This window comes from Rhinopithecus roxellana, chromosome 17, assembly GCF_007565055.1.
Source record: "Rhinopithecus roxellana isolate Shanxi Qingling chromosome 17, ASM756505v1, whole genome shotgun sequence".
NCBI lineage: Eukaryota > Metazoa > Chordata > Mammalia > Primates > Cercopithecidae > Rhinopithecus > Rhinopithecus roxellana.
Genome location: NC_044565.1, coordinates 107,995,906 through 108,011,619, shown reverse-complemented (window position 1 = coordinate 108,011,619; position 15,714 = coordinate 107,995,906). Strand labels below are relative to the sequence as shown.

At 47.5% G+C, this 15,714-nt stretch overlaps 1 protein-coding gene across 2 annotated transcripts in view; it reads left to right on the top strand.

The window, feature by feature from the left end:
* The window catches only part of NPAS2 (neuronal PAS domain protein 2), a 176,689-nt gene extending 161,550 nt beyond the window's left edge, over positions 1-15,139 (top strand). Inside the window, exons 17-21 of one of the 2 annotated variants that reach the window (XM_030921647.1) lie at positions 4,833-5,030; positions 6,917-7,107; positions 7,436-7,528; positions 11,678-11,858; positions 13,718-15,139. In XM_030921647.1, the coding sequence (XP_030777507.1) occupies positions 4,833-5,030; positions 6,917-7,107; positions 7,436-7,528; positions 11,678-11,858; positions 13,718-13,900 (846 nt within the window). In that variant the 3' untranslated portion in view covers positions 13,901-15,139. The remainder of the gene's footprint in view (positions 1-4,832; positions 5,031-6,916; positions 7,108-7,435; positions 7,529-11,677; positions 11,859-13,717) is intronic. The other variant, XM_030921648.1, reaches the window with a different exon arrangement.
* Positions 15,140-15,714: the final 575 nt, after the last annotated feature.

Below are 15,714 nucleotides of genomic sequence, written 5' to 3'. Positions count from 1 at the left end.
CTCACTGTGACCCCCAGATACTAGAATTGTTTGGAGAGGTCTTGTTTTGGTTTTTGTTTTGTTTTGGAGGAACACCTTTTTATATTGGATCTCTTTTAATAATATATAATGTTTTACTTATATTAGTCCAGGACTGTGTATCTTCAGAAGTGCCTGATTCTGACCCAGCCTTTGATTGTAAATGTAACTCTAGCTAACCTTGGCGTCTGCCCTGAGAGCACTAAGCATTTGGAGACCCTTAGAAGGGACAGAAAGAAGCAGAAATAACATCTCTGCCGGAGCACTGTCCCTGTTGCTTCCCCCATCACCCATCTACGCAGACCCTCCCCTGGCCACACAGCTCTTGAAGTGCAGCCACACCTACCACAGGAGACAGGCGGGTTCTGTCGGGGCCCAGCGCGGGGTGAGCCAGGGCACGCTGAGATGAACACACAGCGGTGCAAGTGTCTGGGGGCTTAGGGAGTTGCTCATTTGGCCATCCTGCCTCACTGAGGTCCCAGCAGCTCCGCCTGCACTCCTGGTGGCTTTCTAGAGGCTCACTGTCCCTCCCCTTCCTGCCCCTGCACAGGCCTCTCAGAGGTGAGAAGAGCCCCGCCCTGGACAGGCCACCTCCCCGCCCGCTCCCCTCAAGACGCCGTGTGTGCACCTTGAGCAGGCTTCACTCAGACAGCCTGGGCCATGCCAGAGCCCTGCTGCTCTCCCACCTCCTTGGTGCACCCTTACATTGACCAGGAAAAGGGTCAGGCTTCTCGTGAAAAGAAATGGAGTCACCAAGCTGCCATTCCACCTTTTACCAGAATAGGTAAAAAGTGGCTTTTTACTTACGCCTTCCCAGCTGGAATATTTTTCTCACCGATCCAGGGCCTGACTGGGAGCCCAATGCTTGCCTGACTCCAATTGCTTTAATGGAATTTTTACACTAACAGGAAGGGGGAAATCGAGCCAGAAACTGCTAAAATTGAGGTAGGCGTATGAACATCCCCCTCAGTGCCTGGAGTTTTTCTGCTTCCTGCCTTTTCAACATTAAGGCTGAATTTTAAAATAACAGGCAGCAAAGTTACTGCTTTCACTCCTGTTATAACAAAGTATTTTTCCTCCTTGTGACCCATGCCTTTGGTTAACCCCAAAGTACCTATGCCAGAGTGCACCGAGGAATGTTCTGAGCCAGCCGGCGTGGGAATCGCGCCCTCCGGTGCCTTCCTGCCCTGTGTTCATTCCTGAGGCCTTATCTTTGCAGTGGAATTTTCCAGAGATCATGGAAATCCACACAGATAGTCAAGACAGAGGACATTTCCTCAAGGAGTCTGCCTTGTTTTTTTGTAAGACTTAAAGAAATAGGTTCCAAAATGTGATATTTGTTTTTTTTTTTTAAACTAAACTGTGCGATTCAAGTGTGAAAAATAAGCAACTACAAATGACTCCAGCCTACCCCCAAAAGTAGAGGGATAGATAAAATAAGAATGACAAAACATTGATAATTTTTGAAACCTAATGATGATGCCAAGGTTTCATTATATCACTTGTCTATTTTGTATACTTCTAAAATGTACTGTAATGACAAGTATTTGTAGAAATAAGCAGATAACACTAATGAGAAATCATCTGTGAGTGTAGGATCGGTTTGTTCTTGAAAACTAGAAGTTGTTGGTTTGTTTTCTCCGACAACTTTTCTCACTTGGAGAACTTTTTTTTTTTTTTTCACGTTTTCCACAAAGTTGACCTCAGAGCCCTTTTAAGACGCCATCCCCTTAAGCCATAAAATTCTACTTTATTGTTGATAAACAGATATTTTATCAACTTTATTGTTGATAATCCTTTCTGGGGAAGGAGGCTGGCCTTACAGAAGTATGGTGCCCAGCAGCAAACCAGAAACCAGTCTCCCCACCCAGTGGCCTTTATCCCAACCTCAGTGGACTTGCGATGCTTTTACTTCATTGCTTCAAAACTTTCGAGGCTATATGTGCTTGTGATGCTTACTATTTTTTTTTTTCCATAAAAATGTTGGGTTATGAGGAAGAAGTCCTGTAGGGCTGTTGGTGTTTGCACCTGGATGGGGTCATGAATGGGGGGCTACATGGAGGAGCTGTTGTGCTGAAAGGCCCATCGCCCCCTCCAAGGCTGCCTCTTGCTCTTTTTGAGAGCATGCACGCCCTCTGCTGGCTGCTCAAAGGAATACCTAGAAGGACACCTGTAGCAATGGCAAATGATGTGTTCCCCAACTGGTTCATCCATCCATCTATCCATCCTTCCTTCCCTCCAGCCACCATCTATCCATCCTGCCATCCATCCTTCCTTCCATCCAGCCATCATCTATCCATCCTTCCCTCCAGCCACCATCTGTCCATCCTTCCATTCATCCATCCTTCCTTCCATCCAGCCACCATCTGTCCATCCTTTCTTTCAGTCACGCTCCTTTCTATCCATCCTTCTGCCCACCCTTTCTTCCTTCAATCCATCCTTTAATCTATCCATCCATCTGACATCCTTTATTTACCAGGCACGTGGTTAAGCACTGTGAGGATACAGAAAGATAAACAGGAGAGCGTTTCTACTGTCAGAGGATATGCATTGATGGGACAGAGTAGCACACCTGTCTGTTACAGTCTGTTACATAAATAACACTAGCAGACATAGTTTGCCCTTCTCTGAGTGAAATTGCTATTCATATGTTTATTCATTCATACATGCATTTATTCCATTCATTCATTTATCAAACAGTTTTTATATGCCCAAAGAGGCAAAGGAGGAAAAAGTTCCTTTTTTCATTTTGAATGTTATTATCTGACATTCATTCAGTACTTACTATGTCTCAGGTCATTTTTATGCATTAACTTCATTTAGTCCTTAATAAGGTATGTGCTCTTAATGTCACTATTTTACTAATGAGGAAACTAAGGCTTTGAAAAGGTATTAAAATTGCCCAAGGCCATACTGCTAGTAAATGGTAGGGTGGGAATTTGAGCTAAGGTAGGTCTGCTTTAAGATAAATTATACTGCCTGTCATCAGTAAAGGTTGAATTTATTCAAACTCTAATCAAAAGGTAAATTGTATCCTACCAGAAAAACGCATGGTAATTGGGTTTGACTACTAGGTTTTTGCTGAAGTGATGAAGTATATATTCCCCTATGTGCTATAAACAAGTCATATTTTAATAGGGAGCTGGGACTGCATGAAACATGAATCCTCAAAATGTGTAAAATGATGGATACCCAGAAAATTCTTCTTAATTTCTAAAGTGACAAGGAGTCCTCATTTCAAAACTGCAGGCTTCTCTGTGGTGGGTGGGGCATGAGAGGAGTTTGGGGAGGTCCCATGGGATGGAGAAAGATCAGAACCCAGCCCCAGCTCAGCCATCTGCCCATCTCGGGCCTCTGGTAAGTGGCTCAACCCCACCCATGAAGCAGACGCGTTAGCGAACTGATCCATAAGTCTCCCCAGCACGTCTGCAGGGTGGGATCCTCGCCTGCCTCTCCAAACCTGCGCTGACACTCAGCAGATGTCAGCCTGTCGGTCCTGTACTGCATATGAGGTGGGACTGCACTGAGTACAGGAATGGGGTGAAAAACATCAAGAGGCTGGGAGCCAGAGAGCCTTCCCCCTAAAGAACTCCAAGCTAAGGGCCTGATGGACTGGAACAGCGCATGTTGAGAATCATGACAGACACAATGCCATCTGATGTTTTGAATACCCAAGAGGTATTTTTGTTTAAAAAGCCAGTTTCAGGTCTTTCGTTAAATTATTATTAAAATTACAAAAGCTGTCTTTCTTAAAACTTTGGAGTCAATTGGCAGATTCTGTTTTATTCATGAATGTACTAATTTGGTCTAAAAAGAGCAATGCTTTAACTAGATTTTTATTTATGTTCAATTAGTTGATAAGTTGATTGTGAATAATCAACATTATCTACCAAAGCTATTCATTTACACATTTAGTTTATCTGAATCTTTCAAACATTTTATGTAGCTAATAAGGCAGACCTATAAACCTAAGAAGTAAAATCTTTCTAAGCACCTAAACAACTGTTTTACTTTTATTTATTTATTCGTTTTTTGAGACAGAGTCTCTCTTTGTCACCCAGGCTGGAGGCGCAATCTTGGCTCACTGCAACCTCCGCCTGCCAGGTTCAAGCGATTCTCCTGCCTCAGCCTCCTGAATAACTGGGATTACAGGCATGCACCACCATGCCTGGCTAATGTTTGTATTTTTAGTAGAGATGGGGTTTCACCATATTGGCCAGGCTGGTCTCAAACTCCTGACCTCAGGTGATCCGCCCACCTCGGACTCTGAAAATGCTGGGATTACTGGCGTGAGTCACCACGCGTAGGTACAGACACTAGTCACTAGTCAGAGATTCAAGGGCAAATACAAAGCCTGGTCCTACTGCGGGGGCAATGCGGCCCAGGCCACAGGTGAGCCATCCCTCTGCCCCTATTATCATGATGCAATATTATCATTACTGCATCATGCATTCCACTCACCAGGTATCTCTCCCTTCTAGTAAGAAGCTGGTAAGCCAACCTAGACTCTAAACAAGTACATCACATTATTTAGAGAACATCTGGGTCTAAACAGCTTTCACACTGTTAGGCCTCAGTCACTTGCCTATAACCTTCATGAAGGCAGAGAGTGTCTCCAGCCCCTGGCTCTGTGGCCAGTGCCTTGCACTGAGCTTGGGGCATCACAGGTGCTTCATGTTCACCAGTGGAGTAAATGAACTATTTCTAGGCAGCTCAGAGCAAGAAAGTTCTTACTGGGCACAGGGAATGCAAAGAAGGTGCACACTGGTGAGGTACCCATGACCCCTACCTCACCAGCATTTCTGGTCTCCCAGATGTTCCTGCAGCAGCCAGCTGTATCCCTGAGCTTCAGCAGCACCCAGCGACCCGAGGCTCAGCAGCAGCTACAGCAAAGGTCAGCTGCAGTGACTCAGCCCCAGCTCGGAACAGGCCCCCAACTTCCAGGGCAGATCTCCTCTGCCCAGGTCACAAGCCAGCACCTGCTCAGAGAATCAAGTGTGATATCAACCCAGGTAAATGTGCCCTTGCCAGCTTCACTCGTTGCCTCTAGAGCAGACACCCTCTTGCAGTCTGGGACATACTTGGTTGCTGCAGCCTGCGTGGACTGAGGCCTACGGCCCTGTTCCCTGATGGACTGCGGGTGGATTTGGGAGTGAGCCTTCTTCTCCTGCTTCTGTTAAAGTCACTTTGAAACCCCAAGTTGTATTGGCTTCCTTCTGTGTTTTACAAACACCCACCTCAGTCCCTCGCTCTTGTGCTTAAAGATATCATTCAGCAGAAACGTTCACCTTTGATGCTGACCTAGGGTTGGAGGCAGATATGGCCCTCCCAGAGACCCCCTGGCAGCTGAATGTCCCAACACTCAACGTCCACAGTCCTCGCCATCTACTCTGGTTTTTACCATTACCCACGTGAGCAGCCACTGCTGTTCACTGTCCCTTGTCCCAGGCGCCTCCTGCTCCTCCAGGCTCCCCTGCTCCTCCAGGCCCCCACTGCTCCCTCTAGGCCTCCCTGCTCCTCCAGGTGCCCCCTGCTCCTCCGGGCTCCCACTGCTCCTCCAGGCCCCTACTGCTCCCTCTAGGCCTCCCTGCTCCTCCAGGCCCCCACTGCTCCTCCAGGCCCCTACTGTTCCCTCTAGGCCTCCCTGCTCCTCCAGGCCCCCCAGACTACTTGCCAAACCCTTGCAGCCATTTCCACCTATTCCAAGCCACCAGTGACCTTGCAGTTGGACGAAATTGCCAGCAGATAAATGGCACTCAAACTGAATGGAATTGAGAAGTCTGGAGCAGGGCTCCTGGAGGATGACAGATGGGAAGGCAGCCTTTCCTCCAGCCTCACATTTCCGTGCCCTCATGGCTTTAGTAAATGTCAGCTGAGCTCCTGAGTTCACCAAGACCCAGGGAATAGTGATGAGCAAGAGCTGTCCCGGGCCTCAAGGAGCTTGCAGTTCAGTAGAGAATCTGGGAACTTACATAACCTGCAGCACAATACGGATAAGCACACATGTGGAAGTGTTTAGGCCATCTTTCTTCAAATGTAAGGGTTTTGCATGAAAATGCAGCCTTTTGATTTAAAAGGTCATCAGAAAAATAGGTGAGAAGAGCTAATTTTGGAAAACAGGAAACTGAGGAAGGATTCATACTGTCTGATACTGGAAATTTTGTAAAAAGTTTAAGAATGAGAGTACTGTGTTATCGGATGAATGGACAGTCAGTGAAACAGACAGAGAACCCAAAGCAGGTGCAGGCCCACTTCCTCACTCCTTTATTATTTCACTCAGCTCACTGTGTGCCAGGCACGAAATTCTGAGCACTGAGGGAAAGCAGTGAACAAAAAAGAAAAAAGAATCTCTGTTCCAAGTGAGGAAAGAGACAAACGTATGAAAATTACAGTACGTGCAATGGTACAGGAATGCCGGTGAGGGCCAGGAATGGGCTGGAGGTGTAAAGAGGTAGCCAGGTAAGGCCTCGTGAAGAAGATAATATTTGAGTCAAGACCTGAGGGGGTGAAAGAATGAGCCATGTCAATGTCAGGGAGGAGCATTCCACAGAGCAGTAAGCTTGTGCGAAGGCCCCAGGGCAGGAGTAGGCCTGGTGAGTTGGAGAAGCAGCCAGAAGGGCCACACGTCTGCAGTAGCATTTGAAGCAGAAAGTAGATCAGTTCAAGGCACATTTGCTACTTGCCTGCCTGGAGTCCAGCATTGTCCTAGGCCCAAGGGATTCAAATACAATCCAACAGGGAAGACAGTCACAAGATCAAAGTAATTCAGTAGTTGGGAGGTTCTGATGTAGAGGAAAGGCAAGGGTAGATAGAAGGAGGAGACACTGGGAGGTTTCCTGGAGAGATGGCCCCAGGGTTGAGTCCAAGTCTTACCTTTCTCATTGAAATGATGCTCCAGGGTCCAAAGCCAATGAGAAGCTCACAGCTAATGCAGAGCAGCGGCCGCTCTGGGAGCAGCCTAGTGTCCCCGTTCAGCGGTGCCACAGCTGTGCTCCCGCCAAGTCTGAATCTGACCACACCTGCTTCCACCTCCCAGGATGCCAGCCAGTGCCAGCCCAGCCCAGACTTCAGCCATGATCGGCAGCTCAGGTATGAGACTGCCCTTGTTGAAAGGATAACCCAGGCATCATTTTACCCCATTCATTTCAGCTTTCTGCTTTAGACGGAGGCGGAGTTCAGACAGATTCTAAAATGTCCACAGTTGATCTCAGCTAAGGAAGCAAAGGACAGGGCTTGGGGTCCTGAGGTCCAGGGGAAGTTACCCACTGTGTCCATCATCCTCTGAGAATGAAGCCAGGGGAGTGGGGATTAGGGTCAACCATAAAGGGTCCGGGCGGGCTGAGCAAGTGCTGCCATGACCAGTGGGTCTGTGGCTCAGGTGCTGATCAGTTTCCTATTTCCCTACCTCTGCTTAAAGGCTGTTACTGAGCCAGCCCATCCAGCCCATGATGCCCGGGTCCTGTGACGCAAGGCAGCCCTCGGAGGTCAGCAGGACGGGACGGCAAGTCAAGTACGTGGACCCTGGCGGGAGGCAGGAGGCAAGCGCTGGCGGAGTGGTTCCAGGCTGGGCAGCCTCACCCGCCTGGGCCAGCGGCACTCACATGAACCTTGCACTAAAGGCAGCGTCTGAGTGTGCCCACAGCTGTGAAGGGGACACTGCCCCTCAGCTTTTCTTCTACCGTGTCCCATTTAAGCAGAAAAAACTCAGCACTCCATGCTTAGAGCAGCACTGAATGAAACAATTCACACCCCGCTGTTTGCCATCATCTTCTGACTTTACAGGTCTAAAGCCCTCACCTCTGGAGACATCCCTGGAAGGTGTAGCACCATCCCCCTTTTCAAGGACCCTCCCCCAGGCTCCAGCTGACATTCCACAGGCACACTTGGTGCTCCGTGCTTCTGGCACTGTCCTTGGGCCCTTCCCTCCCAGACGAGCAGCCCCGGCTCTCCCTTCTCCACCCTCCTCTCCACTAGCACTCGCAGGACCAGAGCAGCTTTACTCAGCTACTTAATTACTAGGGACAGCGGTTACTGGAGACACAGGGGGAATAGTTTAAAAGTTGCTGGAAAACAGTTTCTGGCCCTTGGGAATGAGGCCGAAATAGAGCCATCACACAGACATCTCCTTCATATTAACACTGGCTGACTTCGTGTCCAGAGCTCACCAGGACAGTGCTAGCCGATCAGGCCTGGGATGCCCTCATGTAGAGGCCTTGCAGGCACCCCCAGGCCCCTCTCCCTGGAAGTCCTTCTTCCGTGTCCTCCTTCAGCCAGCACTGAGAGTAACGGCAGATGGTTACTGCCTTTCTGAGGGTCAGGGTCTGTATGTTCATTATTTCATTTCATCCCGATAAAATCTCTAGGGTATAGGCACATGCTTGTTTTTTGTTTTTGTTTTTTTTAAACCAGTGAAGAGGCTGGGCTTTCAACGGGTTAGATTACATTCTCGAAGGCCACACAGTGCAGATGGTGGGGCTGGAGGCCAGCTAACTCCAGGCCACAGGCCCCTTTGGCTCCCTGAATCTTCAAAGTCCACCTTGTTGGCCCTGTCTGGGGTCTCTCCCCACACCTCAGGATAACTTTCTAGGCAGCCTCTGCCCCTGAGACTTTCTGGCCCTCCCTTTGGTCACAGGAGGGTAAGGAGGGACCTGCAGGTGGTGAGGAGCTGTCCGTTCATGTCTATCATTAGGCAGGGGGAAGTGGGCTGGTTTTGCTTTCAGATTTTACCTGTTCTTCCTAAATGATCTAAATAAGTAGAAACAGGCTGGGCGCAGTGGCTTATGCTTGTAATCCCAACACTTTGGGAGGCCAAGGTGGGCGGATCACTTGAGGTAAGAAGTTCAAGACCAGTCTGTCCAACATGGTGAAACCCCATCTCTACTATAAATACAAAAATTAGCCAGGCATGATGGCATGTGCCTGTAATCCCAGCTACTCAGGAGGCTGAGGCAGGAGAATCACTTGAACCAGGGAGGTAGAGGTTGCAGTGAGCTGAGATTGTGCCACTGCACTCCAGCCTGGGCAACAGAGCGAGACTGTCTCAAAAAAAAAAAAAAGAAAGAAAGTGGAAGCAAAAATTCTTGTTACATCACTTTCCAGAGATGCTTAAAACGCCATGAACTAGGCAAGTATGGAAAGTTTTTCCTCTGGGAATTCTAACTGCCATTTTTGGTCAAATCGATAATTTATACCCTCCCCATCTCCCTGACTGTCTCTTCCAGACATGACCTAACAGTCCACCCTCCAGGGTGTGTCAGGATCTGCCTCCCACACACACAGATGCCTCCTCAGGGGAAGTCTGGAACCCCCAGTGCCTGTCGCAGATGACCCCATGCAGGGAAATCACACCTCCAAAAAAGATCACGCAAAGCAGACTTCTCTCCAGTCTCTTTAGACATTTGCTCCTGTCCATAATCCCAGATTGTTCCTAAACGGCCTTTCTCTGCTCCTTGTTAGTGGACCATTATCATCACCATCTCTTTCTTTTTTAAAAAATGTTTTGTTTTGTTTTTTGAGATGGAGTCTTGCTCTGTCACCCAGACTGGAGTGCAGTGGTGCGATCTTAGCTCACTGCAACCTCCGCCTCCCAGGTTCAAGCAATTCTCCTGCCTCAGCCTCCCAAGAAGCTGGGATTATAGGCATGTGCCACCATGCCTGGCTAATTTTTGTATTTTTAGTAGAGACGGGGTTTCACCATGTTGGCCAAGCTGGTCTTGAACTCCTGTCGTCAAGTGATCCATCTGCCTTGGCCTGCCAAAGTGCTGGGACTACAGGCATGAGCCACCACACCTGGCCTAAGAATGTTTTATTGTGGCAAAATACACATAATTTTACTATTTTAACCATTTTTAAGTGTGTAGTTCCATGGCATTAAGTACATTCACACAGTTGTGTGACCATCGCCACTATCCAGCTCCAGAACTTTGTCACCTTTTCAAACTGAAATCCTGTACCCATTAGACACCCACTCCCAATACCCCTTCCCCCTAGCCCCTGGCAGCCACCATCCTACTTTTTGTCCCTAAGAATTTGACAACTCCAGAGCCCTCATATAAGAGGAATCACACAACATTTGTCATTTTGTGACTGGCTTATTTCACTTCGCATAATGTCTTCAAGGTTCATTTACGTTGTAGCATGTGTGAGAACTTCCTTCCTTTCCAAGGCTGAATAATATTCCACTGTATGGACAAACCACTTTTTTAATCCATTCATCTCTCAGTGGACCCTTGGATTGTTTCTACCTTTTGGTTATTGTGAATAATGGTTTATAATAATTGTTTATTATATAATGGTTTATTCACAATAAATCAAAATATGATTATACACATCCATGGATAGTACAATTATCTTTTTCAGGTTCCTGCTTTTACTTCTTTTGGGTATGTACCCAGAAGTGGAATTGCAGGATCATATCGTAGAATGGTTATTGTGTGTGTTTAATTTTTTGAAGAATTACCATACATTCATATTAGTCCATTCTCACACTGCTATAAAGACATGCATGAGCCTGAGTAATGTATAAAGAAAAGTTTAATTCGCTCACCATTGTGCAGGCTGTACAGGCTTCTGCTTCTGGGAAGTCTCAGGAAACGTATGATCATGGCAGAAGGTGAAGAGGAAGCAAGCACAACTTCACGTGGCCGGGAGGAGAGAGAGAAAGAGGGGGAGGGGCTACACACTTTTAAACAAACAGATCTAGGGAGAACTCTGTCACAAGAACAGCAAGGGGGAAGTCCCCACCCACGATCAATCACCTCCCAGCAGGCCACACCTCCAACACTAGGGATTACAATTCAACATGAGATTTGGGTGGGGACACAGAGCCAACATTTAACACAGTGGCTGCAGCATTTGACAATTCCCAGCAACGCAGCACTAAAGTTCCAATGTCTCTGCATCCTCAGCAACACCTGTTACTTCCTGGTTTTTTGATAATCACCATTGTAATGAGTGTGAAGGGACATCTCATTTTGGTTTTGATCTGCTTTGCCCTAATGGCTAGCGATGCTGAGCATGTTTTCATGTGTGTGTTGGCCATTTCTAGCTTCTCTTTGGAGAAATGTCAGCCCCATGCCCATTTTTTGATTGGGTTGTTTGGGTTTCTTGTTGTGGAGTTGTAGGCATTCTTTATATATTGCAGTATCCGTCTCTTATTAGATATGTGATATGCAAATGTCTTCCCCCACCCCGTGGGCTGCCTCTTCCCTCTGTTGATAGTGTTGATAGTGTCTTTTGATGCAAAAAAGTTTCTTTTTTTTTTTCTTTAAGATGGAGTCTCACTCTGTTGCCCAGGCTGGAGTGCCGTGGCGTGATCTCTGCTCACCACAACCTCCACCTCCCGGGTTCAAGCTATTCTCCTGCCTCAGCCTCCCAAGTAGTGGGACTACAGGCGCCCACCACACCTGGCTAATTTTTGTATTTTTAGTAGAGATGATGTTTCACCATATTGGTCAGGCTGGTCTCAATCTCCTGACCTTGTGATCTTCCCGCCTCAGCCTCCCAAAGTGCTGGGATTACAGGCATGAGCCACTGCGCCTGGCTAAAAGTTTCTTATGAAGTCCCACTTACTTGTTTTTTTCTTTGTTGCTCATGCTTTGGGTGTCATATCAATATTGCTTTCTTAAAGGACCTGTTTTCTCCTTCCCACGTGAAACAGGTACGCACAGAGCCAGACCGTGTTTCCAAATCCAGATGCACACCCCGTCAACAGCAGCAGTGCCCCGATGCCCGTCCTGCTGATGGGGCAGGCAGTGCTCCACCCCAGCTTCCCCGCCTCCCAACCGTCACCCCTGCAGCCCGCACAGGCTCGGCAGCAGCCACCACAGCACTACCTGCAGGTGGGTGCCATGGCCCAGGGGGTCCCCGTGCAGGCCTGGGAGCCGGGCCACACTCTGCACCCCGAGTCTCAAAGATATTTTATTCCCTTGCTTTCAAGGTTGTTCTATCCCTAGTATAGAAGTAAGCCCCAGAAAGATTCTCATTTGATTGTTTTTCATGCTTAAAGGTTATGAAGTCTATGTCTACGGAGTATGTGAAATTACGAGTCGGCTCTTATGCCTTATGTGGTTATGTGCTGAAAAGGTTCCTTTTTTAAAAAGTAGTTTTTACTCAAGGATTTGCATCTAGACATGTTCATAGTTTTTAGAGCAGAAGTCAAAAAACATTGATGACTATGTTGGACTTTTCAGTGTGTTTATAAAGTCCTATATAAACATAAAGTTAAATCACATTTAGTTAAAGATCCATTAACCTGCCTAGTAAATACAGTGATGTGTGAAATTGGGCTTGCCAGGAAAATCTGGAGCTCATTTACATGTGGTCACTACTTAGAAGGCAAAAATCACTTCAGGCAAATGCCAAGATTGCCAAAAGCAGGGAGGGTGAGAGCCACTGATCTGCAGGTTCACGTGGGAGCCACACGTCTGCGTCTGCCAAGTTCCAGAAGAGCCTGGCCTTCCCTTGCCCATGTGCAGGCTGCCCCTCTTCACCCAGCCCTTCTGTGTCCTGGGGGGCTTCCTCCCTGGCCTGCAGCTCTACCTGCACCTGCAAAGCCATGGAGAATGAGCAGAGGCTGAGACCTCTTGAGTACTGTAGATAGCGATGAAGATAGCTGTCCTTGAAGTTCTAGAATGTAGTTTAATTCCAATGCTGCTAAGCCATCTGTGCTATAATTTTCAGATCTCCCTGACCCCACGCAGAGTGGGAGTCAGCTCAGACTTTGGCTTTGCAGATCTTGTCAGTTATCGAGACCCAGAAGTGATTTTGGATGGGAAATGAGCAACAGACAAGTGTGCACGCACCTGTTGCATACAAGATGCGGGCTATGAATACAGAGAGCTCTTCGGCCCACTCACTGCCCTTAGGGGCCTCGGGGTGGGGTGCAGAAGGTGGGTTAGCACAGAGTGCAGTCAGGCTCGGATTTGGGAAGAGTGGGAGTGCTGTGGTAGGGAAGCCTTCGTGGAGGAAGGGACTTGAGAAGAGGGAGGGCTCAGAAGGCATCCACTGCCGAGTCTGATGTCCAGGAAATGCCTGAAGTGTGGGTGAGGGTGAAGATACAGTGTTCCAGCCAGACAGCCTGAGCAAAAGTTCAGGGCAGCTGTGCCTGGGCAGTGTTGAGAGCAGGGGGGTGCTGGGTTACTTGCAGGAGGAGATTTCATGGAAGGGAAAAGTGGGTGATAAGATTGAAGTTTCCAAAGTCAGGCTTTGGACAGTCGAAGCTTGTAAACTTCCAATCAAGGTGCTCCTAGTAGGTGCTGGTGAATCTGGAGGTAGCTACGGTATCAGGGACCAGCAGTGAAAAGTGTGCAAATTGTATGTGTGTTTGGATTCTGCCCTGTCAACTATCTGCATGTGGCCTCAGGTTCCATCATCCAAAAACATTCTGGCTACAACGTAGATCATGTGCACGTGTTTATGAAACCGTACCCCACAGCCACAGGCCTCGGCTGATTGGGCCAGAAAGTGCCCCCGCTATTGGCGGAGAAGTTAGCTTCAGAATTCACCCTAAGGTTCCTTTCGTCCCCATCCCCACCACACCCCCAGGTCTTGCCAAAGCCACCTCTCCCCACATGACCCCCAAGAAAGACAGCCCTATAGTCTTAACTCAATCTGCAGCATGCCCCACACTGCCCTGTAAGACAGCTGAGGGGCAGACATCAGAACCACCTCTGAAGCCCTTTGTTCTTTTTTTTTCTAGGTACAGGCACCAACCTCTTTGCACAGTGAGCAGCAGGACTCACTACTTCTCTCCACCTACTCACAACAGCCAGGGACCCTGGGCTACCCCCAACCACCCCCAGCACAGCCCCAGCCCCTACGTCCTCCCCGAAGGGTCAGCAGTCTGTCTGAGTCATCAGGCCTCCAGCAGCCGCCCCGATAGTGCCCCGGCACTGAAGTCGGGACACAATCAGCTTTAACCAATGGATGAGAGGGGGTGGCCACAGGAGATGGGGAGAGGAGTCTGAACTAAACCCCTGGCTTTTGTGCACACTGCATACGTTTCAGAACTCCTGGATGGTAACCATCTGTGGAGTGCAGTGCTTGCTGCAGTGGAAATGATCAGGAATACTGACCGTGTTTCTCTTGCCTCCGAGGTTCTTGGGCACACTCTATAGCCATACTGGACGGGAACCAGGTGCCCCGTGTAGGCATCGTTGGTCGGTTTACCTTCAGCGATGGCGCATCTCGCTGCATCCCCCAAGAGTGCACTGGTTGCTCTAGCCACCTGCGGCCCGCCCATCTGCGCTAGCTGGCCTTCACTCTTGATCGTCTTTCCTTTGTATTGGAGAAGGACTGGGTCAGAGATCTGTTGGAGAGAGAGAATAAAGAGATTATTTTTCATTATTTTTAAATGGTTGTTTTTGTTTTAATTTGCACAGCTGCACAGAGGAAATAACTTAGGCACTTTCTGTTTTTTAAAAAAAATAATAAGGTCTCATGGCTTCATTCAGAGACCACTGTAACAACAACAGCCCACCAATCAGAGAAGCTGGTTGTTATTAACCAAGCTACAAATTCACACTTTCTGGCCTAAACCCTAATGGGATGAGGCTTTTCACCCCATGCCATGCTGGTGGTGATTTTTTAGCCCCTAAATAAAACACTGGACTATTTCCTGTTTACTTCATTGATTGCAACTGCAAAGGTGGACTCAAAGCAAAGCACAATCATGCCAGCCAACATTCCAGAATTCTGCTGAGAACTCCAAGCCTGTGAGGGGAGAGGTTTCGCAAGCCAGACAGGCCTGGGGGACTGCGGTCCCCAAGGAGACCCCGCCATGTGCTGGCCCTTTGAGTGAGAATGCTGCATCTTTCTACATATCTTCATGAGAATACTGAGAATTGGATTTTCCTTTTCAAAATGCACTTTGCTTTTTTTGTATGTTTTGTTGAGATGTTTCTAAAGAAAAGATTTTATGTAATTATAAGATGAAGCGTAGTGAATTGTACAGTCGTTGTAATAATGACCTATTTCTATATAAAATAAAATTGTATGGCTTATGTGTAAATTATTTTGTATCTGAGATACCAGTTCCTTTCCCAAATATAAAAGTATAAAAGTTTTCTTGTGTTTTTCTGTGAGTGAAAATTTTGTAATAAATTAACAAATTTGTACAATTTCCTCTGTCCCTTGTTATACATCCCTGCCTACATCTTTTCACCAGTAATTCTTTTTTTCTAATTTCAAGATGTTTCAAGGATAATCAAAGATATGGAAAAGATGAAAGCAAGCAATCAGTAAGTCAGGCAGAGGTGTTCAGCTTTTTGAGTTGCAGTATTTGCATTGGCCTGTCAGGTTCTGATCTTTGTATTAAAGTTTGTGCCAGAAAAACAATGGTTTACTGTAGAAGTGACAGCAAAACAAAACAGAAAAAAAAAAAAAAAAAAAAAGTTTCTGGAAACATCTCAATCTTTTTTTTTTCTTTTAGACAGAGTCTCTCTCTCTTTCCCAGGCTGGAGTGCAGTGGCACGATCTCAGCTCAACGTAACCTCTGCCTCCTGGTTCAAGTGATTCTCCTGCTTCAGCGTCACGAGTAACTGGGATTACAGGCACCCACCACCATACCCCGCTAATTTTTATGTTTTTAGTGGCGATGGGGTTTCGCCATATTGGCCAGGCTGGTCTTGAACTCCTGACCTCCAGTGATCGGCCCACCTCAGCTGACCAAAGTGCTGGGATTACCGGCGTGAGCCA